This window comes from Onychomys torridus, chromosome 7 (genome assembly GCF_903995425.1).
Source record: "Onychomys torridus chromosome 7, mOncTor1.1, whole genome shotgun sequence".
Classification (NCBI taxonomy): domain Eukaryota; kingdom Metazoa; phylum Chordata; class Mammalia; order Rodentia; family Cricetidae; genus Onychomys; species Onychomys torridus.
This window is the reverse complement of record NC_050449.1, coordinates 18,446,405-18,471,341: the sequence shown is the minus strand read 5'-3', so window position 1 is coordinate 18,471,341 and position 24,937 is coordinate 18,446,405. Positions and strand designations below refer to the sequence as shown.

At 42.7% G+C, this 24,937-nt stretch overlaps 1 protein-coding gene across 1 annotated transcript in view; it reads right to left on the bottom strand.

Annotated features, from left to right (window-relative positions):
* Bmper (BMP binding endothelial regulator) overlaps positions 1-24,937 on the bottom strand; it is a 250,055-nt gene that overhangs the window by 4,798 nt on the left and 220,320 nt on the right. Inside the window, exon 14 of the mRNA XM_036193923.1 lies at positions 7,555-7,685. Coding sequence (XP_036049816.1) covers positions 7,555-7,685 — 131 coding nt within the window. The remainder of the gene's footprint in view (positions 1-7,554; positions 7,686-24,937) is intronic.

The following is a 24,937-nucleotide window of genomic DNA, read 5'->3' as shown; positions in this document are numbered from 1 at the left end:
AATTTCACACCCCTCCAGACTGGTAAAGGAAAGCACCTTTTCTTCTTTCTGATATGGATGAATAGATGAAACAGGGAGTAAGGAGACCAGCATTCTCTCCCTTTAACACTGCTGGTTTGGACATTGTGTTATCTTTTGACTTTCCCACTAAACTTCTCAAAGTTCTCTCCCACTGATTAACATTGACTTACACTGAGTAACATGAATACTGCATGCACTGCACATACTTACTAGTTTGGGAGCACCCTAGCTGAAAATCAGTCCACCTATGGTCTGTATCACTGTTGCTACATTTCTCTAAAACAATGGTAGCCACCTTGGAAATGACAATTACAAGTTTGTGAAGCCAGGGCCACACTCCAGATCAAGTCAAATATAACCTCTGAAGGTGGTCATGTGGGACCAGGATGTCAATCATGTAAAATAAATACAGACTGGTGGTTTTAACATGCAGTCAGGATTGAGATTTGTCCTGTAAATGGCTGTCACATTCATGCTCCCGTCACTGCAGAGATGGACAGCCAAGTTTTCCCATTTGTCCCTCTCAGACTCGACTGGAACACATCCTGATCCACAGCATGTGCCCACTGTTAGTGTCTGATTTACTTGGGTCGTGGGCCTTAATGCCCTTCACTCATCTACTTAGTGTTGCTCATCACACACAGCCCTGTTGACTGTGGGTTTCCTGCCTGTCCCCTCTGTAACTCCCTCTGCTATCTTTCTGCATACACATTCATCTTCTTACTTTCTGTTTGACAGCCATCCCCATGCTAGCGGACTTACTTTTCTCTTTTCAAATGCCAAAGTTTATGGCAAAAAATGTATAGTCACCTTGTCCTGTTCTGTAATCCGTTAACATTGCAAGCCCATCTCCTTCAGCCTCCACTATACTGAAGCTGTCTCCTCCAAAGTTTTCACCAGTCCTTATGTCTGCAGACATCCAGGCAGCTGTCATTCGCCAAAGAGCCCGCTTGGTCATTTTGTCTATTTGGCTTATGACATGGTGTCCTCTGGTCCTCACTAGCCTCTTACAGCTGCACTCAGCTCTTGGATGCCTGTGCTTGACCGTATCACTAAATACTAAAATTGCCGCCTACCTCCTACCCTGTGCCCTGACATTCTCTTGTACTCTCCCCTTTCCTCTCCATCTCCAGTTCCATCCAGTTTTAGTCCTGTTTTCCAGTTATAGAGCTCTGAATCTATTATCTTCAGCTTTAACTCTTCACCTAATCTAATTTCTTATCTTAATTCAAATGTCACCCCCTTCAAATAGCTCCTGAAAACCCCAGATGCCCTTCTTTGCACTGCATCAAACAGCACTTGGACATTAGAGTTTCTCATTTGTTTGAACTGTCCAATAACAGTGAAGTTATTCTGGTGTGTGTGTGTGTGTGTGTGTGTGTGTGTGTGTGTGTGTGTGTGAGAGAGAGAGAGAGAGAGAGAGAGAGAGAGAGAGAGAGAGAGTATGAGTACATGGAAGAGTATGTGTGAGTGTGTGAAGGTTGTGTTTATACGTGTATGTATGTGTTATGTAAGTGTGTATGTGGGAGAAGTGGGGAGGGAGGAAGGGAGGGAGGGAGGGAGGGAGGGAGGGAGAGAGAGAGAGAGAGAGAGAGAGAGAGAGAGAGAGAGAGAGAGAGTTTTGTTTAAATGTGGGTTCTGGTGGAATTCCTGTCCTTGGCATGCAAGTCAAGCACTTAAAGGCTGAGCTATGCTCCCAGCTCTGCAGGTGTTATTCTTAGAGAAACTCATATGATTCCCTTGTAGTTCTTTGAAAACATATCAGTTTTGGTTTGGTTTGGTTTGGTTTGGTTTGGTTTGGTTTGCGTTTGAGACAAGGTTTCTCTGTGTAGTACTGGCTGTCCTGGAACTCACTCTGTATACCAGGCTGGCCTCAAACTCACAGAAATCTGCCTGACTCTGCCTCCCAAGTGCTGAGACTAAAGGCGTGCGCCGCCGCCACTGCCGCCACCACCACCGCCACCGCCACCGCCACCGCCACCGCCACCACCCAGTGAAAATATATCAATTTCTAGTCACATCTCTCAAGATTTTGTCTGAGTTTGCAGTAAAACCTGCATAGCTATAGATTTAAATGATTCTAGTCGTCACTATGACAACATGTCACTATGGCACTATGATGCACAGTTGGAAGGAATGAGCTGCTGAGGTCTGGGCTCCTGAGGGCAGAGCCCTCACCCACTCTACCCCCGAGTTCTGACACAGACTGTGTACAGGAAATTACTTCAGTAAGTGTCTATTAGGTTAATTTTGTTTGTTTGTTTATCTGTTCCCTGCCTTTGATGCTTTCATTCTAACGGTGTCTAACTGTTGACTCCATTTCCAGTGAGGATTCCGTTTGGCCAGTGTCAAGTTCATTCCCACACTCCTGCTTCCTGGCCATCTTTTAGCTCTCATCCACTCAGTGCTTTGTCCCCTCCAGCTCTTCCTGAAGTTCTTTTGGAGGGGAATTTCTCAGAAGAATTCCCTCTTTCCCGTGGTCTCCCTTGCTTGCAGATCCAAACTGTCCTGTGTCTTCTGGCCTGTAGTCCAAATTCTTTTTTCTAGCCCCACCACTTACTTCCATCAAGGCTTCCTTAGCTTTTCCATATCAAGCACAGACATCTTTTACAACATAAGAGTAGAAAGCAGGCTGCAGAGAATTAAATAAAAGGACCAAGCAAGATATATCATCAAATATCATCTTAATTTCAATTCAAATAAATCAACAAACCGAGAGTCTCTGCTATGTGTATTCTCTTAAGCGTGGGGAGCAGATCTGAGCCAGATTTCATCTCTGACATCAAGTCACAAGAGACAGGTGACATCGACTCACAACCAGATTCGTCATATGATGTAAGATACACAGGACCGGAGGGTGAAACCAAAATATAGTGGAAGGAAGAAAATATTGACTCAGCATTGAGTGTCAGGCAGGGTTTGAGGGAGACTGTAGAGAAAATAATGCCATTGAGGTGATAGAAAGTAAGCAACGGGCTGATGACATGGTTCAGTATCCAGTTAGCACATTCGAGGCCCTGGGTTTGAATACTAGCAGTGAAAAGCAATGACCAGTAGAAACTTGTGAGACTGACATTAGAAAGAGCTTCCCAGGCAGAGAAATACGAGAACCAGACATTAGCGGGGACAACTGCAGGTAGCACACAAAGGTGTGATGGTTTGAGTGAGTGTGCCTGGGAGGACGAGATGGATGACCCTTGGAGGTGAGTAGGCTGGGGAAGAAGCATGAGGATAGAGAAAGGAAGAGAGCCAGCCCAGAGTCAGAGAATGCTGAAGCCCTAACAACACCCTGCAAACAGAAAGCTTAGAAGGCTTTGAACCAGCAGAATGACACTATCAGACACACTGCGACTCACGGGGCCACACTACAGCTGCCGTGACAAGATTCTTTTTGTTGTTGTTTTGGATTTGGTTTTGTTTCTTTATTTTGTTTAGCTTTTGGTTTTTCTTTAAAATTTTGTTTTGTTTTATGGTGGGGCAGGGGGTCTGCAAGGGCAGAGGGTGGATTCCAGGGGACAGGAAGATAAATTATATTGGAATACATGATGTAAAATCTATAAAGATGCAATAAAAGTGTGTGTGTGTGTGTGTGTGTGTGTGTGTGTGTGTGTGTGTGTGTGTGTGTAAATCAGAGCCAGCTATATTCAACCTTACACTTGAGTTCTTCTGCTTCTCTGTGTTCTTACAATGGTATAATTAACTTAGGTTTGACACCAAGCTACCTCACTTTCTTCCTCAATTTCTATAGAATTGCTAAAGTATTCTAAGTCTCAATATCTTAACACTAAAACATGGTAGAGTTCTTAGCATATGGTTTTCATGGGCATGAGATAAGATATAATGCAACATAAAATTCTAGTACACTCTTCAACAAATGGAAGGTGCTTAGAAAATAACAGAATCTAAAAATAGTTGTTATTAAACACATAAACATTCACTATAGTTCTTAGCATTGTTTACTTTTATTTAGCAATTCCCAGGCTTAATTAGAATTCCACTTGTCCTCCTTGGCACAGATAGTGGCATGTCAACAGCAGTGATAGGGTTAAAATCCAGGGAAACCCTTAAAATGTCACTTGTTCACTCAGTTTCCTGCCTCATTTGTTTCTTATTTGTTCAGCTCCCAAGTTTTTTACACTAGAAAACACTTCTAGTCTTAGTAGCCCTGAGTGCTGTCATGAGTCAGGGAACCTGGAAGCTGAAAACAAGTAAATTGTATTTTTACAGTCTTCAATATTCTAGATGGATCTGAATAAAACTCTATGAGAGATGAACCAAGAGCTGCAAATCTATTTTTCAATGTACCAAATGACAATCTTTGGAAGTCTGTGGTACATGTGCTTGCTTCTCTCTCTCTCTCTCTCTCTCTCTCTCTCTCTCTCTCTCTCTCCCCCTCTCTCCCTCTCTCTCTCTCCTCTCTCTCTCTCTCTCTGTGTTTGTGTGTGTATGTGTGTGTGTGCGTGTGTGTGTGTGTGTGTGTGTGTACAGCAGTGTCTCTCTGATGGAGTTACACTTCAGACAGATGGCTCCACTAATTTTGAAAAGTAAATAGAACTTTTCAGGTGACAAACCAGCTCGTTTGTATCTTATGCTTGAAAGCCATCTTATAGTAAAGATAAACCAGGTTCATTTCTGTTTATGATTAAATCTGTCTCCCAAGGATTGGGCTATGCCCCAACAGTAACCTTAACTTCTAATGGTTCTGTACTGCCTGTTCCAGGAAACTTTAACCATGCCTTTGTTTCCAAAGCTTATTATGGCCACCTGTTGTTATGGCCACCTGCTGTTATGGCCACCTTGTTATGACCTCCTTGTTATGACTACCTTGTTATGACCACCTTGCAAAGCTTGCCTTTGTTTCAGAAGGTTATTATGAGCAACTTGTTATGCTTATGTTCTGCTTCTGTAATCCTGCCTATTTGCCTGCCAAGTCCCCATTTGGAAACCCCCTACTGCTGAATTATAAAAACCCTTATCTCATCCATGTCTAATGCTGATCTCTTGCTTTCATTTATTGCTTGCTTTGCTTAATTTGGCCAAAATTTGGATTGATGGTCTTTCTTCTCAAATCTGTGGGAGTGACATTGAGACCATATTCCTTTTCTAGCTTCAGAAATTCAGTCTGTAAAATGAATATGCTGACATGAAAAGTGTAGTCTTCAAATGCAATGTATGCATTGGAATGATGCTAAGTACAGCCTTGGGCCAGGAGGAGAGGGCTCATATACCCTGTATCTAATAGGATCCAAACCAAAGCAACTCAACAGCTAATAATAATGGATATTATACCAGGATGAATAGGTGCTTGCCTCCATCTATTTTATTCATTTTTCTGGAAGATTTGAGGGAAGGAGAACTCAAAGCCAAGGAGATTAGTAATAATGGTTAAAAAAGATCCAATCCTAAATAAGCATTACTCTCATATTTGACCTAGCATAGGAGCCTTAGGTTAGAGCTCAGCCACTTGCATCTCTTCCCATTGGTCTCAGCTAAATCATAATGTGAGTTACTCTTATCAGACTAATACATCCCTATGAAAAGAAGCACTGTGAGTGGAAAAGGAACTCTGATATAAAAGTTATACTTGGATTTTCAAAGTTAAGAGCAAAACTGAAGGTATATCAAAGGTAGATAAAATGCTATGATCTCTTTCTGAAGATCAATATCACCTAGGAGCTGAATCACTAGCATATCCATCATCCTATTGCAACAAGACCACCTAAGAAAGCATACAACTAAGTCAGTAGCTTCCACTAGTGCTGTAGGTAAAAGTCACCTGCCTAGGAAGTTGTTAGGTGTATGTAGGCCAACTGAAGTAGGCTATCTGTACATGGGGCTGCTGGTATAGCTTTTAACCTCTCAGTGATTCTAATTCTAGCTAGGTTGAGACTTACTCTTTTAAGTGAGTACAATGCCTATACACTGCAAACACATAGTCAAGGGAAATCTTGACTCTTCTTTGAACCAGATTGCTTCTCCTATGTTCCACTAATGAAGACATTCTGAAGCTAGCTGTGCTATAATCTGCCTTCTCACTGAAGATCTGAACTAAGGCTGTTAGGACTACCTCACATTTACAAAAACCACAGGCTTTTTTTATTCTTGGCAAATCTGGCCCCTTATACAGAAAAGTTTCCCAGCACTTGAGCTTAGATAACACATATTCACCTTGTCACCGTCAACTCTCAGTAGCAGTACTGGCTGTCACTGACTGTACATCTGTGAGCTGGACACTTTTCAGGATGCTCCATGCACATATCACTAATATTCACACCTTGATATGATGAAATTCCATAACAGTCCCCTCCCTCCAAGATGGACATAACCACTATCTTAATCCAAGACACCATCCATTTTATACCATCATTTATTCAATAGACCTTTCTCAGCCACCTGTGTTCATTATGGACCCCCTCCACTCTATTTCTATGCACTAAACTTTGTAAAACAAACTTTCTTAAATCCCCACTGGCTTCCACTTTTCCTAAAACAAAAGCTAGGTTCCTTTCCAAGGTCTGGAAAGCTTTACATTCCAGCCTCCTCTCCACCCATCCCCATGTGTGCTCCACTGTCCTTTGAACATCAGGATCAGGCCAGAACTGACTCCTTTCCAGTGTGAGAAACCCTGGGTTGGTTGGTTGGTTGGTCTGTCTTTGCTGCTTTGTGGCTGTTCAACCTGGTTCTTGTGCATGGGCTGTTTGTCCTGACTCTCTCAGTCCCTCAGTGTCATGTGAAAGCATCATCTCTATTAAGAAAGCCTTCCTGTTTACACTGTCCAAGTAGCTACCCATGCTTTTTCCATTTGCTTTCTACAACTCTGCACTGTCTGTTTCTTTCTTCACACTTAACTACCATTCATAAGTGTTTATTGTAAGCTATTGTTTTTGTCTTCTTCTCTCACAAGAAAGCAGCACTTCAATGACAAGAAACTCATCACTTACAATCATCAAAGTACCCACAGCATCTAGCACAACACCCGGCACTTAGCCACCATGTAATATTTTTTGATGAAGAGAGGCTTCTATTTTACATGAATCTAATTAATGAGGACAAACCGCTAATAAGCACTGCTGTAGAAATCTGTCTTCTCTAAGGGAGTGAGACATTCTCCTGGGGTTTATTCAACAATCTATTTTAACGGAGCATGTTTATCCTGAAGACCTTGTATAACCGTGATGGTCCTGAATCTCCTTCATTCCACACATGATCTAAGCTAATTGTGACTGTCCATGGCCTAAGCATATCCAGCTGTTAGCTTGAAGTCGGGAGGATTTTGCAACAGTGGAAATCCTTAAATTGTTAAAATGTGCATGTCACAAAGCATTTGTCTTAAGAGCTGTCTCCTCCACCCCATGGGAAGCTCCTGTGTTTTATCAAGTTGCAATCCAGTTGGAGCAATGCTGGGATGTCCCTATGATCAAGAACAGATATGGCTTGTTCACATCAGCATCTACATGCCCCCTACTTCCACCCCATTGCTATCTTGGCCATGCAGTGACCTACTGTTAGATGGATCAGCTGGGGCTCTCTTACCTGCACAGCTCTGCTGAGGCTCCCAGTGTACTTTGATGCCTTCTCTCTGGCAGGCACGGGTGTATGCCAGAAATGACTCACAATAACAGTTTTTATGGACTGGACATTCACACATGTCTGTCACACAGGACCTATTGGTCACAAGAGAGAAAATAACATTTTAATATATCAAATTATCAGACACTTGAAATGATAATCCTGAAAATAGATACCTAGGAATTAGTATAAATATTCTGTAGGCAATCTTAGTGCTTAATGCCTCTGAACACTGTGATATCAGGTTTTGTTTCTTCAAGAGAACTACCCCAAAGAACTTGTTGCTATGTCAAAAATGTTTTAATATTCCTATTGTTCAAATAATTAGCCACTACCTGTATTTGGCCACTGAAGACTTGGCATATGGCTGATTTGACTTAATCTTAATTGCCATGGCTGTAAACAGCCACTGAACCTTGAGGCTACCCTACTAACAAGGCAGCTCTTGGAGCACAGGCATAATCAATATGCTGACATTTGTGACTGTAATGACACAGAATGGTTGGCTGGAGAGATGGTCAAGAACACTGACTGCTCTTCCAGAGGCCCAGGGTTCACCCACATGGCAGCTCACAACTGTCTGTGACTCTAAGACCTGACACCTTCACACAGACATACATGCAGGCAAAACACCAATGTACACAAAATAAGAATAAATAAATTATAAAAAAAAAAAAAAGAAGAATGGTTGGTTCTACTATAACAAAGCCAAGAGCACCGAGCAATTTGATAAAAGCATGAAAACCCATGGCTTTGGGATATCCAATTAACATTTGCTCCTGCAAGGTTTTGCATCCCAGTCTCATCTTCAGGATGCAGAATACTGAATTCCAAAAAAAGCCAGCATTTCCAATACTTAATTAGGTTGAGAAGGGAAGAGGATTGAAGTTTAAATATGAAAATGAATGACCAAGATATCAATTAAGCTGAAATGTGTTTAAAGGCAAACAAGTTCTTAAACATTTCAACTAGACAGACATAATGAATTTGCATCATGTTAGAATATTACAGATTACAAAATACTTTGTCAGATTATCTGTCACAGAATAATAAACAAGGCCTACTGAGTAGAGTTCCAGTGTTATAAATGAAGGGATCATTTTACTCAAACAGATGTGCCCACACTCACAGTTATAACCAGTGAAAGAGCAAATGAAATTCTGCCTCCTGACCTTGATCCCTTATTATATCATGCGACAATCCTCACCTCTATAGGCAAATATAGCATTCAACAATTTTTAGTTGACTTTTATGTAAGGGAACTCCAAGATAAATAAAATTAAGCTATCTTACTTTTTTCATGTCTTTGTTCAGCAATTTCCTTCCTTGCTGAACCAATTTCAAGGCTGAATGAATAAAAATAATCAAGATTTTAATGACACATATGAACCTGAAAAGTATTTGGACCATGGCCATCCAGTGTCAACACACTGTGAGGCACGTGATCTACTGGTTGTAGAGAGAGGTCAGTTAGCACTAGGTACTAGTTGGTATAACACCTGGTTATGAATAAGAATGAAAGATCAGGAACTATATTTAAAAGTCTATGGTAGTGCAGTGCACCTGGGTGGTCCGGCATTCAAACACAGTCTTGAGAGGCGGGGAGTAACAGAGACAAAGGGACCCAGGGTAGAAACAAGAAGAGCCTTTTGCACTTCTCAGATGACTGCTGCCTTAGACACAAAGGCCACACCTGAGAAATGGATCTCTCTCCTTTCTGTGGTGACCAAAGCTGCATTTCTTCATACTTTGACCCACCTTCACTACAGAAATCCTACAAAATCATAGTCCAGCCAATGTATCCAGGTGCTGAACACACAGTGGTATCTTTGCACTGGATGGTGTATCCAGATTTCCAAAGAAAAGCCAGACTAATCTTGTTCTTAAAGTAGCTACTCCATGCTGCCTGTGCATCCTCGTCTGCCTGTGCATCCTCGTCTGCCTGTGCATCCTCGTCTGCCTGTGCATCCTCGTCTGCCTGTGCATCCTCGTCTGCCTGTGCATCCTCGTTGACCTTGTTTCCTTTCATGTTTCAATGTTTGTTCCAGAACCCCCATACCTATCAACTTTGCGTTCAAACATTACAAACAGTGTGGTTGGCAGCTCCAGGCTCTCCCTCTATTGTTGTTCCTACCTTACATCCATAATAGGCTTTTGTCTCCCTGTTTGTGGCCTGTGCAAAGGTCTTTCACGCATACACACAGACTCACTGGTATGGTGCAGTCAGAATGACATCTAATCAACCTGGGAAATGATGAAGTTATTTGGGAAAGGCATGGTCCAAATAAAGATTCTTATTTTCAACTGGGAAATTGTATATCTACAAGACTAGTAATCCTTGTAAACAGAGGCTTCAATATAAGGATTTCCAGAACAATGGAGTCTAAGAAAGAGGGCAATAACCTACCTTGCCTGTAAAAGGGACCCATTAAAACAAACTTTGGTGACTGTCCAGTGAAATACTCTACAGCTATTACAGTGATATTTAGGAAATATTAAAATATGGGAAATAGTCAGGGTAGATTAACAGGGGGACAAGCAGTATAAAAGTAAATATTGTATAATCACAGAAACAAAATAAATTAAAACAGATATACTTTAAATAAAATATCAGTACTAAGTATTCATAATGGCTCTCTTGGGATGGCAAAATTATAGCTCTCATTATTTTTTTAACTCTCTACAATTAATACATCTCATGTCTAAAAAAAATCAAAAGAAGCATAGAATGAATTTATACTTAAAATCACAATTTAGGAACTAGAGTTGTATGATAGGGTAAACAAGCCAAGAAATTCAGTGTCCATTTACTGGTCTTAGTTTTTAAATAATTCCACTGAAATATTCCTAGTCTATACTGGAACTGTTTGTTGATAGGCTTTGATTAGATTCACTTTGTGCTATCTTCATACCACTCTCCTGATACTAAGAACTTTACATCCAGACAGATAGGACAGATAACAGAATAATTATGCATTCTCTTGCTGGTTACAAAGGAGTTTATTACCAGAAAACTAAAAGCATCTAGAAATGCACTTCAAATCAACTTCAGGAGAGGGAATGACTGTTACTCAACTGTTCCATTCATGTTTATCACACTTAATAATTCAGTTTGAGGAAAATGTAGTTTATGACATGTGGAGCTGAACTGATGAACACTTTCTGGGATATTGCTATCATTTCTTTAATTGATAGGCATCAATATTATATAGTGGATATAACCATGTTATATCTTAAGTAGCAAGATTTTAATGACTTTTAATGTTGCTGCAATTTATGGCTTTTATAGTTCTGATCTTACAACATTCCTTTGTCATGATTGTGTTCTAATAAATGAGGAGTTTGTCAAGAGACTCAGCTGTCATTGTGCCAGTGGGGAGACAGATTGCCTACACTGAACTTCCCCAGAAAGGATCTGATATTAAAACTACCTGACTCCTCTTTGGGTTTCCTCTGTAAAGGGCTTCATTACAACAGGAATATAGAAGACAGAGATGGGGGAAAGATGCCAGAGCTATTAGAAAAGGAGAAAATAAATTCTTATAGAACTTCTGAATTTTTATAGGGAGATTTAAGATCCCCTTCTGGCTTCTCTCCCACAGGAAATAGACTAAAAAATAAATGTGTCTGTCACCAAAAAAGAAGAGGAGAAACCGACCAGAGACTAGGCACCCTCATATGGCCCCTTGCCCTTGGTGTGACAAGACAGGGTCCTGGAAGTTCACTGCTCTGAGATTAAAAGCCCTCCAGACCAGAATCCCAGATGTTGTTCCTGGAATGAGGAAACCCCCAGTGCCAGTTGGCTTCTAACTCAAACATAATCATCAATGAGATGGAGCCTTAGGTTAATCATGAAGATGCAATGATCAGGGTCCCGAAACTGCCAGCTGGATTCATCAGTCCCAATTGAAATCTTGGGAAGCAAGTCTTCCAGATGAAGTATCTCCCACAGACCCTTGGGAAGCTCAATACCCAAGAGACCTTAAAACCTGTTCAAAGGGGCAGACGAATAAGAGTTTTACTGTTTGCTCATCGTCTCTAAAAGTCATGCCTTACTTGTCTCAGGGACAAGCTCAGGGACATTTGTGTGCTTATTGGTCTCTGACTTCCTATATTAGAAATGGAAACTAGTTCTTTGTATAGGCTCAAAACAGTAGAAAGGGTAACTTTGGGTCAAGTGAACTCCTCCTCTCTTCCAGAACTTCCTGACTTCCATGGTGGTCAGCTCTTCTTAAAGGAGATGCTAGGAATTGATTACAGTAGTATATTAATCCAGTCAAAGCAAGTTGCTAAATGGGTATTTTCTTATGGCCTGGCTACAAAGTAAAATTCAAGCCATGTCAACACCACCATCCCTTCTAGCAAGCAGCTCTAGAATTGGAGCTTCAGATTTTTATGATGAAGTGGTTACATTCATCACAATCTCAGTAGTGGCTGTTGGAGTCTTCAGACCTTGTGTATCTAACTGCTGTCTTATTTGTCTGTTCTCAAGTACAATCTATTCATCTTCAGAAGATCCTTCGGCAGTCTGAGACCATGTATTTTTGTCTCTTTGATTGTCCTCCAAGGCCAAGAGTGAAGAGTGGAGTCCCTAAACCTTTCTATGCCCATTTCAACCAGAAGTAGTTAGATTAACTTGATTCCCAACCCCTAAATTATTCTGAGTTTCAATTCTTAAGGGGATGGTTAGATAATGAGTTTGATATTAGAAGGATTCAAAGTCATTAGGGCTAGACCCTCTTTCATAGTTAACAACTTGTAAAATTCCAAGACTGCAACTGTAGGACTTGAAGTGGTAGTTAAAATAATGAGAACTGAGTCATATCTCTGGTCCAGAAGTTTACTAACAGATAACCATATGAATCTTATAAGAATGTTATCTAGCTGGAAGTTTTCTTAAAGAACAAAGGCTTCCCTGTAAGACTCAATTCAAATGGGCCTGTCAATCAACTTCATAAAAAAAACACCTCAGGAAAGTAGTCTGCTTTGAATGTGGATCAGCATGATGGTCCCTTTGGCCACTGTCTAGTCTCACTCCCCAAGAATGCCCCTTTTTACTCTGCAATAAACTATCTTCTACACTAACATATACATATATGCACATTTACATACATATTATATGTATGATATAAATAAAAACAACAAAGGAATTGGGCCTCAAGCATTCTCTTTACAGTGTACTTTCCACCCATACACCCATTGTTTGCAGTGTGTATGTAGAAGTAGATTTTTCTGATTCATCCACTTGGCTCCTGGTATGTTCCTGCAGGCTCTGTGTGTAAGGTTCACACAGACAATCAGCCTAGCAAAACGGCAAGAGAGCACCAAGAGTCACAGCATATCAGCACAGATATCTTGTGTGTGTGTGTGTGTGTGTGTGTGTGTGTGTGTGTGTGTGTGTGTGTGTGAGAGAGAGAGAGAGAGAGAGAGAGAGAGAGTAGTTCACAGTCTCCTTGAAAACATGTCTTAATATTTCAGCTCATTATCAACACCAGGTCCAATATCTGACATCAGATCCCTCTCTGAAGTCAAATTCATCCCAATTTCTTGGCAGGGAAACCACCACCACCACCACTCCCTCAGCAGAGCTCAAAGGCTGTCTAAATAGAAAATCATAGAGAAAGAAAGTTTCAGTCCATTTGTGTAGTCGTTTTAGACACACTTGGTTGGTGACCACTATATTGGACAATTCAGAACCTTTTCATAAACATAGAAGGTTCTTTGAGTGGTACTATCCAGAACTCAGCTCCATTAGAACAGAAGTCACCCTTGTAATCATGGAAGGATTAGAATCAAGGTCACCCCCGCCTTCTAACTGGTACACCAAAAGGGCGCTCATCCTAATGATTGGAGAGCAGAATCAGAACAGACACCAATTCAAGGCCAGCCTGGGCTATATAGTGGGATCCTCTCTTTAAAACAATAAAAAGGAAAGTTCACATTTCTTGGCATCAAATCAAGATCCCTAGAAACCTAGAGCTCAATCTACTGCTCATTTACATTCACCACATCACAGAGAACGTCTCATCAACCCTGGCCGCCTTCCTACCTTGCTAGTCTGCTTCGTTCGTTTGTTTATTTGTTTGATGATTCAGTTCTTCCAAGCTCAGTTCAAATTCCTCACATGTTCTCCCTGACTAGCCCAAGAAAGGATGGCCACACTCTCCTGAGCACCTCATGGCACCTGTGGTGTTTGGACTTATATAACTTTCTTTTCTCTTGCAGATGAGGAATGTGTCTAGTTCTTCTAGATCCAGGCAATATTTTGAACATGTAGCTTTGGTAAGTATCCAGAAAAGCATAAAGCACAGATGAAAGAGGTGTGACTACCTTGTACAACTCACAACCACATGCCTCACTGACCATGGCTACACATAGGGGATGGGGCTCACAGGGTTCAGCACTTGACTCACAGACCATGGCTACACAAGACCCCCAAATAAGCTGCTTCTGTGGGAATCCTTTCTGTTTTTCTTTTTATTTGGAGCTTCTTACAACCCAGCCCTATCTCCTAGATGATTTTTTTTCTTAATTTAATGACTGTTAGAAAACAGGACTTGATGAACTAAGCCTGCTTTAATGTATTTCCAGAAAAGCACATGTTCATTATAGTAAGAATAACCTATAGCTTTTTGTGTTATTAAAAAGCTTCTAGTACTGCTAAAATAAACATGGCTATGCTTCCTAGCAACGGCAAAACCAAGCCCCTTTCCCTCTGCCTTTGCTGGTAATAAGGGCCACTTGTGATGCATGGTGGTGAGTGCCTCTGCTTCCAGACAACGTGATAAAAGGGGAGAAGGGTTAACCTCTGGGAATCTTTGCTCTGCTTCCAGAACAGCACTCAAGTCAGCAGAGACAGTGGCCAGCCACAGAGGAGCACTTTCTCCTCCACCACCAGGGAGGGACTTGGGCTGGTCTGTGTCTGTGGACCTACAGATCATCTTTCCTGAGACTAACGACTAGACTAAGGTAGCAGCAGGAGGAGAATGAGAGACCTGAATGTGGCCATGACTGCTCTAGTTACTCATGTCTGCAAAGTTCTCAGAAGCCCATCTAACTAGCTGAGGCTGGTTGGTCCCTGGGAAATGAGGAGAGGCCCAAGAGAAGTGATGGGAGACAGCCCTGCCAAGTGGGTCTATCACCAGGAGACACAAGCTTCACCTGCACTTGAACCCTAAAAGTCTGCTTCATTGCTCTAAACCACGTTTCAAAGAAGCATCTAGATTTGGTAACAAAGGTGAGGTGATGTATCCATATCACATAAAGCATAAAAAACAGCAACAGCAGCAACAACAACGACAACAAAACCTCATCCAGGTAGCAGCTGTAAATATCCTCCTCGAAGCTACACAGACATTTAAACACATTTTTCCTTAGCCATCCAATGATCAAGAGGGAAACAGCACTGTAATATGAAAATCGAGGTTACCAGATTTGATGACGTGGGCCGAGGTGCGAGTTGCTTAGTTAGGTTGTTAATGAAAGGGCAGGAAAGCTTGCAGAACCAAAGCAGGAGGACATTTCTATTTCCTTCCAGATCCTCTCTGGGCCAGATACAGCTTGGCACCATTTTGGCATTTGTCCACTGTGGCTCAAGTACTGGTCAGAATATCGGAACTTCTGAGATTGCTTGGGCAGCACTGCAAGGCTGGGCTTCTCTGTAGGGTGTGAGCAGAGCCACGGAGTGCTGGGGCAGGAGTCTACTCAGCTCTTCTTGTTACACACACAAAACTGGTCTCTGGTCCAGCCTCACCCCTTCTCTCCTCCACCCTACCCTCAGTTAGACCTTTGGCTGACTCCTATGTAAAAGGAATGAACTCATGGAGCCTGTGCTTATCGAAGGCAGAAAGCAAGACACATAGACTAAGGCAGAGAGAGAGAGAGAGAGAGAGAGAGAGAGAGCAGAGACTAAACATAAAACTCTAAATCAAATAAAGTCGGTTATGGCAGAAAGCCAGTGCAATTGGGAAGCTGTGGACAAATTCTGCGGGGTGTGGCCCGGGCTTCCAGAAGGCCTTCCTGTTGTAAGATACATGAGATGGACCTTAAGCGTCTGTAGAATTTGGTTACAGAACAAGGACAAGGAAATTCCAAGAAAAAGAGGCACGGGGTAGAGTATGCAAATCATCACATTCTGGATTGGATAGCCACTGGGTCAACCTCCCAACACACACACACACACACACACACACACACACACACACACACACACACACGACTGACCAGACAGTTGTGTGGCCTAGAGGGACAGTCTGGCACACCATCTGGCTATGACATTTCTTTCTTCTAGGGATCCAGTTCTCTAGGGATCAGGTCTGCCTCCTGGAGCAGCCCAGGATGAGCCACTGTGTGCCAGGCCGCAATGAGCCTTCCATTGCTTCTTGGGGGTTCTTGTTCAGGCTTGTGTAGTTACCTTCCTGCCTTCAAGGTCCTTCCTTCCCTGAAACCTGCCCCATTCTTGCTTTGAAAAGGATGAAGATGTAACAAGGAAGGTAAGAAAAGAAGCCTTACCAAGCCATCTGGACTAGAGTCCAACAAGCCCTTCAGTAACCACCTGATTCTTATGCTTGTTACACTATTATGCACACAAAGAGCTTTTTTAAAACCTCCTTTAGACTATGAATACTGAGAAATCCTGGTTTATTTTCTACATTGTGAGACAGAGTCTCACTATGTAACCCAGCTTGCTGTAGAACTCTCAATCCTCCTGCTGCTGTCCATTGTGTGATGGAAATATGGGGCATGCACTAATACACTTCACACAAATTGATTTTTTAATCATTATATCATTGGCTGAGAGATAAAGGGCATTGCCCGCATAGCAAAAGCTAGCAGAGCATAAGAAACCCGCAGTGGCCATTATTATCTGATCTGCATGGAAGGTGTTATTTTTGTGGGCTAATGTAGGTTTCTGTGATTACAGAAACTTATTTTTAAAGGTGACAGTGCCTCCCAGTCTTTCTAAAAACTTTTTATAACTAATTTGTGTAAGCATATGAAACAGTAGGTTTCTTCAGAAAACTTTCATAGATGTGTATCATTGTACTTTGCTCATGCGCATACACCTTGCCTCATTCCACAACCCAATTCTGCACATGAAAATACGTGACATGTGTCTCTCTTTCCCCTCTCATTACCTTCTTGTCCACTCTTCCCTTTGGATAGCTTCCTCCCCTACACAGCACTTTCTATTTTTATACGTGGATGTGGATTTGTCCATCAGAGTTATGATTTTAACAGCCATCACGCCTAAAGGTGTCCCCTCCTCATAAGGTCATATGTCATACCACATGTGCCTATCAAGACTCTGGTCCTATAGTTGATGCTGGCACAACATTCCATTTACCCCATACTTAGGCTACAACTTCAAAGATGCCCAGATCAGAAACCCTAGTCCAACATTCTTGGTACAAGAAGCATTAGGGATTTCAGATTTTTCCAGATGATTTTGAAATATTCATTTAAACATAACTAGACATTTCTGACATGAAAGCCAAGTCTAAAACCCAAATTAATTTTGTTTTACATAAACCCTACATACATATCTATAGTGGCTTTATATTCCCCTTAGTACATTCGTTTTTTAAGTGAGACCTATGCCATGCAGCGAGGTGTGGAATTTGCGGAACTTTCCACTTGAGGTGTCATATTGGCACTCGAAAGCTTCACCTGGTATAACCTATATGGTGAGGCATAGCCCCTTAGCTATGTATGGACTGAAAATGGGGCATCATTTTCTTAAATGGTGTAGCCACTGGGGAAGAGTAGAGTTCAGGAGGAAATGGAGGGGATGTCAGAGGGTAAAAGGGCATGAATTATGTATGTATGTATGTATGTATGCAAGTGTCAAGGGAATATTTTAAAAGAAAGAAATACCTCTTAGAAGATGACTGTCCCTGCTCAAGTATGAGAAACAGCTGTACCAGTAGGAAACTGACCGTGATTAAGGACATTTGCTATAATGTCACCCCTCTAGAAATACTAACTCTCCATGTCTCATTGGCTCTTGGCAGATCTGTTAAAGGAGGGTCTCACGAACCAGCCAGAGGGAAACCTGGTCACTATCCCCCTCTAGTGGCCAGAAGTTAGAGTACCTGGTAACAGTAAATTTTCATTCCAACATTTGCTTCTAAATCAGAAGTCTGACTTTTTCTGGAGGGTGAATGATAAAGGACCACAAAAAAAAAAAAAAAAAAAAAAAAAAAAAAAAAGGCTGTCTGGCAGAAAATAAATCACCTTTCTCTTAAATTCATGTTCAATCCATCACCGTCACTCTCACCATAAAACAATTGTAGGGCCAGTTGACTAAAGCCCTGTAATCTAAGTGTTTGCTCCTGGCACCTGCCAAGAAGCCTGGGAGCTGGGAATCTCTGAGGCACACGCCTCCAGAGGTCAGGGCAAGTGCAGTATGTCCTTGTACAAGTGGAAGAAGCCTAAACTCTATCTCCTAAACAATCTCATTTTGCTAAGGCATTGAATTGAGTTTTATGCACTTTTGCTTGAAAAAAAGACAACAAAAATCCTGAAGTACAACCTGCCCAACCTAAGAGAAACATCTTCCATTGTAAAAGGAAGGAAAGCCAAAGTGGCCATGCTACCCCACGGACTTAGCATGACACGCCTGGCCACTATGTGGGGAATTTTTCTCCACCTACGGTTCTCAGCTCTGTCCTCTACTATAATTCAGTTCTGGCCCTAACTATTATCATAGCTATTAGAAGTATCCTGATGGACAGCCAAAGGAAAGAGATCGGAGCCCAAAATACTGGGGGAAGAAGGGGACACGGAGATCTTGCCATATCCAGTAGGGCCCCTTCCAGGGAGGGGTGCACAGCTTTCATGCCCTCCTACTGGGCTGCCTCCCAAGAGCTCCTCATACCTAGCAATCTGGAAGCACTCTGAGCCTGACCCTTCAGGCTTTTGCTGAGGCTTCATTATATAGGTGAGTCACTGCATCAGTTGTCCTTGGGGGTCAACTTACAGGTTCTCTCATCTCACCCCAGACCTTCTGGCAGAGTGGTGAGAGAGACAGGGCTAGGAGACAGGTAAGGTCCTGGGCCCAAAGCATACGGGTGTGCTTGCTCTTGGACTCCAGAAAGTGCCGGACAAACATTTGAAAGCAAGTGCCTTCTCGGTCTCCGGGAGGAGGAGAAAACACCACCTCTTGGAAAGGCAGCAGATGTAGATGTTAGTTTCTGCATTGTATGGTCATGTATCTGTGGGAGCTAGAGGAAGGGCAGTCACATGACCATGAGACTAGAAAGGGGACAAGTGAGGGGGGAAGCAGCTTGGATGGTATAACAGAGCACGTGTAACATGAACATGGAAAGGAAACACTGAAGGTAGGAGGATGCAGGCAGGGAAATGGGGGCGGAGCAGAATCAACCAAAGCAGATACGTATGGAAATTCCATAAGGAGGGGTTGGGGAAGTGGCTCTGTCAGTAATGAACTTGCCTTACTAGCAAAACGGCCTGCGTCCAGTCCCCAGAACTCACATAAAACTATCAGCATGGTAGCAAATGCTTGTAATCTCAGTGCTGAGGAAGCAGAGATGGGAGGATCCCTGGGGCTTGATGGCCAGTTAGTCTAGCCTAATTAGTGGGCTCCAGGCCAATAAGGGGTGGATGGTGTTCCTGAGAATGATAAGTAAGGTTGTTCTTTGGCCTTAATGTGTACCACAATCACCTGAACACTAACATGCACCTGCACAAGGCACACACACACACACACACACACACACACACACACACACACACACACACACAAATTTTCAATGTCAGAGAAACCTATTACTTTAGCATAAATTAAACATGAAATAAATATTAAAATAAAGGTGCTACCTTTGTGAGAGGTGGGGCAAGAAGGCACACTAGTCTTTGTATTTCTCTTTCAATTGCACGTGGATCTGCAATTATCTCAAAATATACAGGAGAGGGAAGAGAGGAGACCCAAGTAGGACCCAAGGAAACAAAGAAAATAAATGTCTGCTATTTTCAACCACATACTTAAAAGCACAACCTGCTTCCACACAACAAAGAAAGTAAAGACATTTACATGCCTAATGCTCTATCAGCCTTATTTCTGGGTATGTACCCAACATGAATCCATACAAACTTCAGTAACACACAAGTTTTGCTGATGAGGCTGTAAGTCAGATTGGTGACCATATTTGGGGTGAGGGATGTATGGACGGACAGATGGATGGATGGATGGATGGATGGATGGATGGATGGATGACAGACAGACCTACCGACTCAGTTGTGTGCTCTTGGGAACATTGTCATCCCTCCTTGTGCAATCACTTACTTTGAGTTCCACAGAAAAGTATGTAACAAGATACATCATCCCCAGCTGCTAATCTCTAACAAAAAAAGAGAGAAGCTCCATAGATATTACTAGAGAGGTGTAGGTGAGGGACAAGGTGGAAATCACCTGCCATTGCCCCAGCTGAATCTCAGAGTAAAGGGCAGGCAAGACAAGACATGATACCACCTTTTCTGTGGGTCCAGGATGCTGTTTCTCTGCCCTACTCCCTGGGGCTTCGTGAGGTTGGCCTCTTGAATCACAGCAGAGGTCTCATAGGTCTGGCAGCAGTGGGGGTGTGCTCAAGGCCGGGGGGAGTCACAGAGGAGAGAGACAGGAAGCACGCAGTATCCCAGGCCACACCCCAGCCACATGCAGTAGCTGCCACCCACCTCTGCTTCATAGGCCTTTCTCACATTAGGCAATGGCTGGCTGCCAAGCCTCACAAGCTGCATAGGCACAATTCCTCCACCGTGTGCCTTAATAAAAGGGCAGCAGTGGAGGCTGTTGCAGAGGATGTGGTGCTGGGATGAGCTTTTTCAGATGTTGGGGGCCTTTCATCAAGACTTCTGTGTCTTTCAGCTCCAAAATAAACCAGTATTCACATCCATTCATGGCACAAGGAAAGGCCTTTCACAACCTGTGCTTTGGACAGCCATGGCTGCTCAAGGATAGTCAGTCAGCTGGATCTAAAGGGGGTTGCCCATCCCAGGGCCTATCCCCACCCAATCCACAGGGCTGAATTGGTCATTCTCAATTCACAGTGAAGGAATTCTGCCACCAGAGGCTCCAAAGGCAAATTACAGACATCACAACCCATTGTCCCAAGGGCCAGCCTCTTAATAGGCCCCAGAAAAGTAAAAAGGTAGAAAGACCTATTTCCAGAAGCAGCTAGGAGAGACCTGAAAGTCCCTATGACTCTTGCCCCAAGACAATTTGCTGTTTTTCATATTTCACTGCTAATAAGTGGCAAAATGCATTCAAAGCCTAGTTCAGGACTCCCGTTACTGCTTTCGATAGCACACACTATTCCTAGATTTTTCTTCTACTGCCCCTGGATAGAATGTGTCCTATCTTCAGCAGTGGCCCACTAGATTTCTCAGAGAAGGCTTCTGGAATACCCCTACCAGAGGAGGTGCCCCCCAGGACTTCTCCTGACACTCCTGCATGGATCTTATCATATCTGCGACTGTGCCCTTATGTGGCAGGTCTCACTTGAGCCCCAGGTCAGACAAGCCTTGCTTCCCAATTTCTCTAAGCCCCGTGCAGTGCCTGGTCCAGAGAGGATGTTCACAACCTATTTCCTGAATACATTAGTCACAACTCAAAGCAGGCAAAGTGTCTACTGAGAGGGCAGTGAGAACCAGAAGGTAAAGTGGTAAGGGAAAGATGAAAATGAAGTCATCACAACTGACGCCCCAGAGAATGACATCTCAAATCCGGACAAGGCACCCAGCTGGCCGGGCGTGGCTTTTGCAGAGACAGTTTCATGGTAGTGATAGGGACAAGATAAAACATCATGGAGTGTGTCAAAAGTGGAAAATAGGTGAGGTACAACATAAAAACCCTTCCTTCAGGTGGCTAGCCGTGTAAGAGAGAAAATGGAGATGCCTTGAAAGAAAACTCCCAGGCACAGTGAATGCAGCTCAGGAAGCCATGGACGCCTTGCTGTTCTTCACAGCCCTCTTTTAATAACTGGGATCAAGGAGAAGAGAAGTGCAAGAAAACATGTTGGTGCTAAAGAGGTAAGGAAACTGGGCAACTGCTGAGCAATGGCCATGAGGACAGAGGAGGAAGGGGGAAAGTCATACAGGGGAAAACTTGTCCTGCTGGTCCGCTAGTGGCTAATGTCGAGAGAGAGAGAGAGAGAGAGAGAGAGAGAGAGAGAGAGAGAGAGAGAGAGAGAGAGAAGAAGAAGAAGAAGAAGGAGGGAGGAGGAGGAGGAGGAGGAGGAGGAGGAGGAGGAGGAGGAGGAAGAGGAGGAGGAGGAGGAGGAGGAGGAGGAGGAGGAGAGGAGGAGGAGGAGGAGAAGAAGAAGAAGAAGAAGAAGAAGAAGAAGAAGAAGAAGAAGAAGAAGAAGAAGAAGAAGAAGTGGAAGAAGGAGAAGAAGAAGAAGAAGAAGAAGAAGAAGAAGAAGAAGAAGAAGAAGAAGACAAGAAGAAGACAAAGAAGAAGACAAAGAAGAAGAAGAAGAAGAAGAAGAAGAAGAAGAAGAAGAAGAAGAAGAAGAAGAAGAAGAAGAAGAAGAAGAAGAAGAAAGAAGAAGAAAGAACATAATTCCTATGCAGAGCACAGTGCGACAGCTGAGACCAACATCTAGGTCAATAGTGGAAGAGGGAAGAACAAAATCCCAGTGCAAATTTCCAGCAGAGAGAGCAGAAGTGAATGAGAGTTACAGACGTCTCCAGCTGAGGAAGGACTGAGTGATACCTTAGAGAGCGACAGCATCCCTCTCATGACTTCCCTCCTCCTGCGTGGGAACCCAAAGAAGACAAATTGAAGTACAACTGAGCTAGAGTTTTAGTCAAGTGAAGGTCAGTGAAGCCCCTAACCCATGTGGGAAAATAACAACATAGCGGGTCCTCTAGTCCTTAGTTTTAGGCTCTGACATTTGTGACGGTCTAGTTTTTTCCTCAAAACAGAAGAACTGAAATTTAGAAGCAGTTTTCAGGTAAGATTGGGATTGGCTTTATAGAGGTTTTCTTCCTCTGTTTTCTTATTTTTTCTTCTAAAGAATGGAGGTCTTAACCATACTGATCGTGGCAACACACCTTGGTTCAGGATGGTAAGTGCTCAGAACCCGCCACAGGCTGGATGGCGCATAACAGAATCAGAGTCTAAACAGACCCTACAGGACAAGGGCCCCCTGCAGCAGTCCTTCTACAACCCTCCCGACAGATGGCCACCCTCTGCTCATCTGTCTGAGACACGAGCTCAGTGTCTTTTTAGGAATCTCATTCCCGTGATAGACAATTACCACATCCAGCTCTCAGGAAGTCGCCTTATATTTTCATATTTTAAAAGAAAATGTGTTCTGTCGCTCCCACCCATTTGTTCCGATTCCACCTTATGTTACTTTATAGAATTATCCTATTCTAGTGCAGATTCCATATGACATCTTCCTCAAATACATGACATAAAATAAAAATGTTCCACTTAGAAGCAAAACTTTCAGGATAACATCCAGAAGTATTCTTTTTTTTTTTTTTAATTCCTATACTTTACTTTCCTTCACATCTTGCAGCTAAGAGATGCCTCACCTAAGTAGAAACTTTCTTCCCTGTTATTTATTCTTCCAACAAGTCTATTGAGTAAGAGCATTGTGTTCACCTCCCGGAAAGGGCAAAGGTGAACACATTAGGGCTCCTAATCCTAGCTAATAGCAATGTGCCAATAAACTGTTTTATAAAAAGGACAAAGATTATGCATATCATAAAAGTACATTTCCGTGGGAGTTTAGGAAAATCATAGACTATTCTGGAATAATGTCAGAGAGTAGGAAAACTTAGGAAGATTTCAAGGAAGAAAAGTCTGCTAAGTGTCACGCTAAAAGAAAGAATAAGGATTGCCCAGACAAGAAGAAAAGAAGCATTCTCCCTCAAACCAGTATGTAGTATGGACCTTTGTTTCCATCCTCAAGTCCTATTTGTGAGCAACAGAAAAGGAAGGAAAGCAAGACATGGGAGATGGGTAGAAAGGTGGCTGATGACAGGCAATGGGGTCCTCTTTGCAGGCTGAGCTAAGGATATGGATGATACATGGGGGATCATGAGCTAGAACCCCAGGACACAAAGGCAGATGGGAGGAGAGATGGGACATGACATGGAGATTAATCAGCTAAAGACTCAAGGAGAGGCTGTGAGTGGGAGAAGATGTGTCTGAGCAGCGAGCCCCAGTTCTGAGACTAAAAGTCACAAGATGAAAGTCTATGTGGAGGCTATAAGCGGTGGGTCCCATGTTGGAGCAGGGTCTCTGGGGATTTGAGACTGCTTGCCGTCTGCCCATAGAGCACAAGTATGTAGAGGAGGAGCTGATCTCAGGAGGAGAAGCAGAGAGGGTAAGCTATATTTAAACATGCCCAGGGTCTGGCAGGAGACCCAGGCAGATGTCCTGGGATATGTTTAGTATCAGACTCTTGAGTATAGACAAAGACACAAACCTCCAATTTTTAGCACATCAATTTGAATACTACAAATACTCAGTGTGGCAAGTTTTGATCTACCAGTGTGATACCACTGGACTCTGAAAACAGAGTCAAGCAAAGATTGTAACCATTGGCTGCTGAGTGATAGCAGAAGCCTGCTCAGTGCCCCCAGGTAAAACATTCAACAGTCATAGAGGGGTGAAGGGTTGGGTCAAGCTTGTTTCTTCCTTAGTGCTCTGGAAACACAATGTCATTCTTTGCAACAGGAAGTTAGTACCGTGACAGCAGGCAGACCAGAGCTCCACTACTGATGTGGTTTCAACTTCAGCGCGAAGCAGAAACCAGTTCTCATTCTTTCTATAAACAATCATATAAGAACCATAAAAATAAGTGCTGACAGCAACCAATGAGTTTACAGTAGTTTTATTTCTCATGATGTCATGGGATGGATCTTTCTTAAGATTTATTATTGTTTTCTCTGCCGTGAAATAGTAGCTAAGTGTTTTTGCTGAATCAATTTAAAGGTTGCTTTGTTTCATTGCTACCTATGCAAGTACCTGTGGGATGCCTACTGCTTGATAATGGCTCAAAATGATGTTGTTCAGTCAATCATAGGATGCAGTGCATCTGTTTGTTCTTTTTAAAGAAACTAGGAGTGAGCTTACAAAGAAAACATCTCTTTCCAGACATGTAAAAAAACCTAACAATGTGAATAGACTATATTGAGTTAGTTGATGATGCTGTGAGGTTGGTGTGAGAACAAAGCATGTAAGACAGTAAGAAAAGCAAATAGTTCGTATAAAGGATGGTTGAAAGTCCCACCCTGGGGATGAGGAGAAGGAAAAGGAAGAAAGAGGCAGAATGAGAGGGGCTGTAATGTCTCACATGTCTGTCCTCAG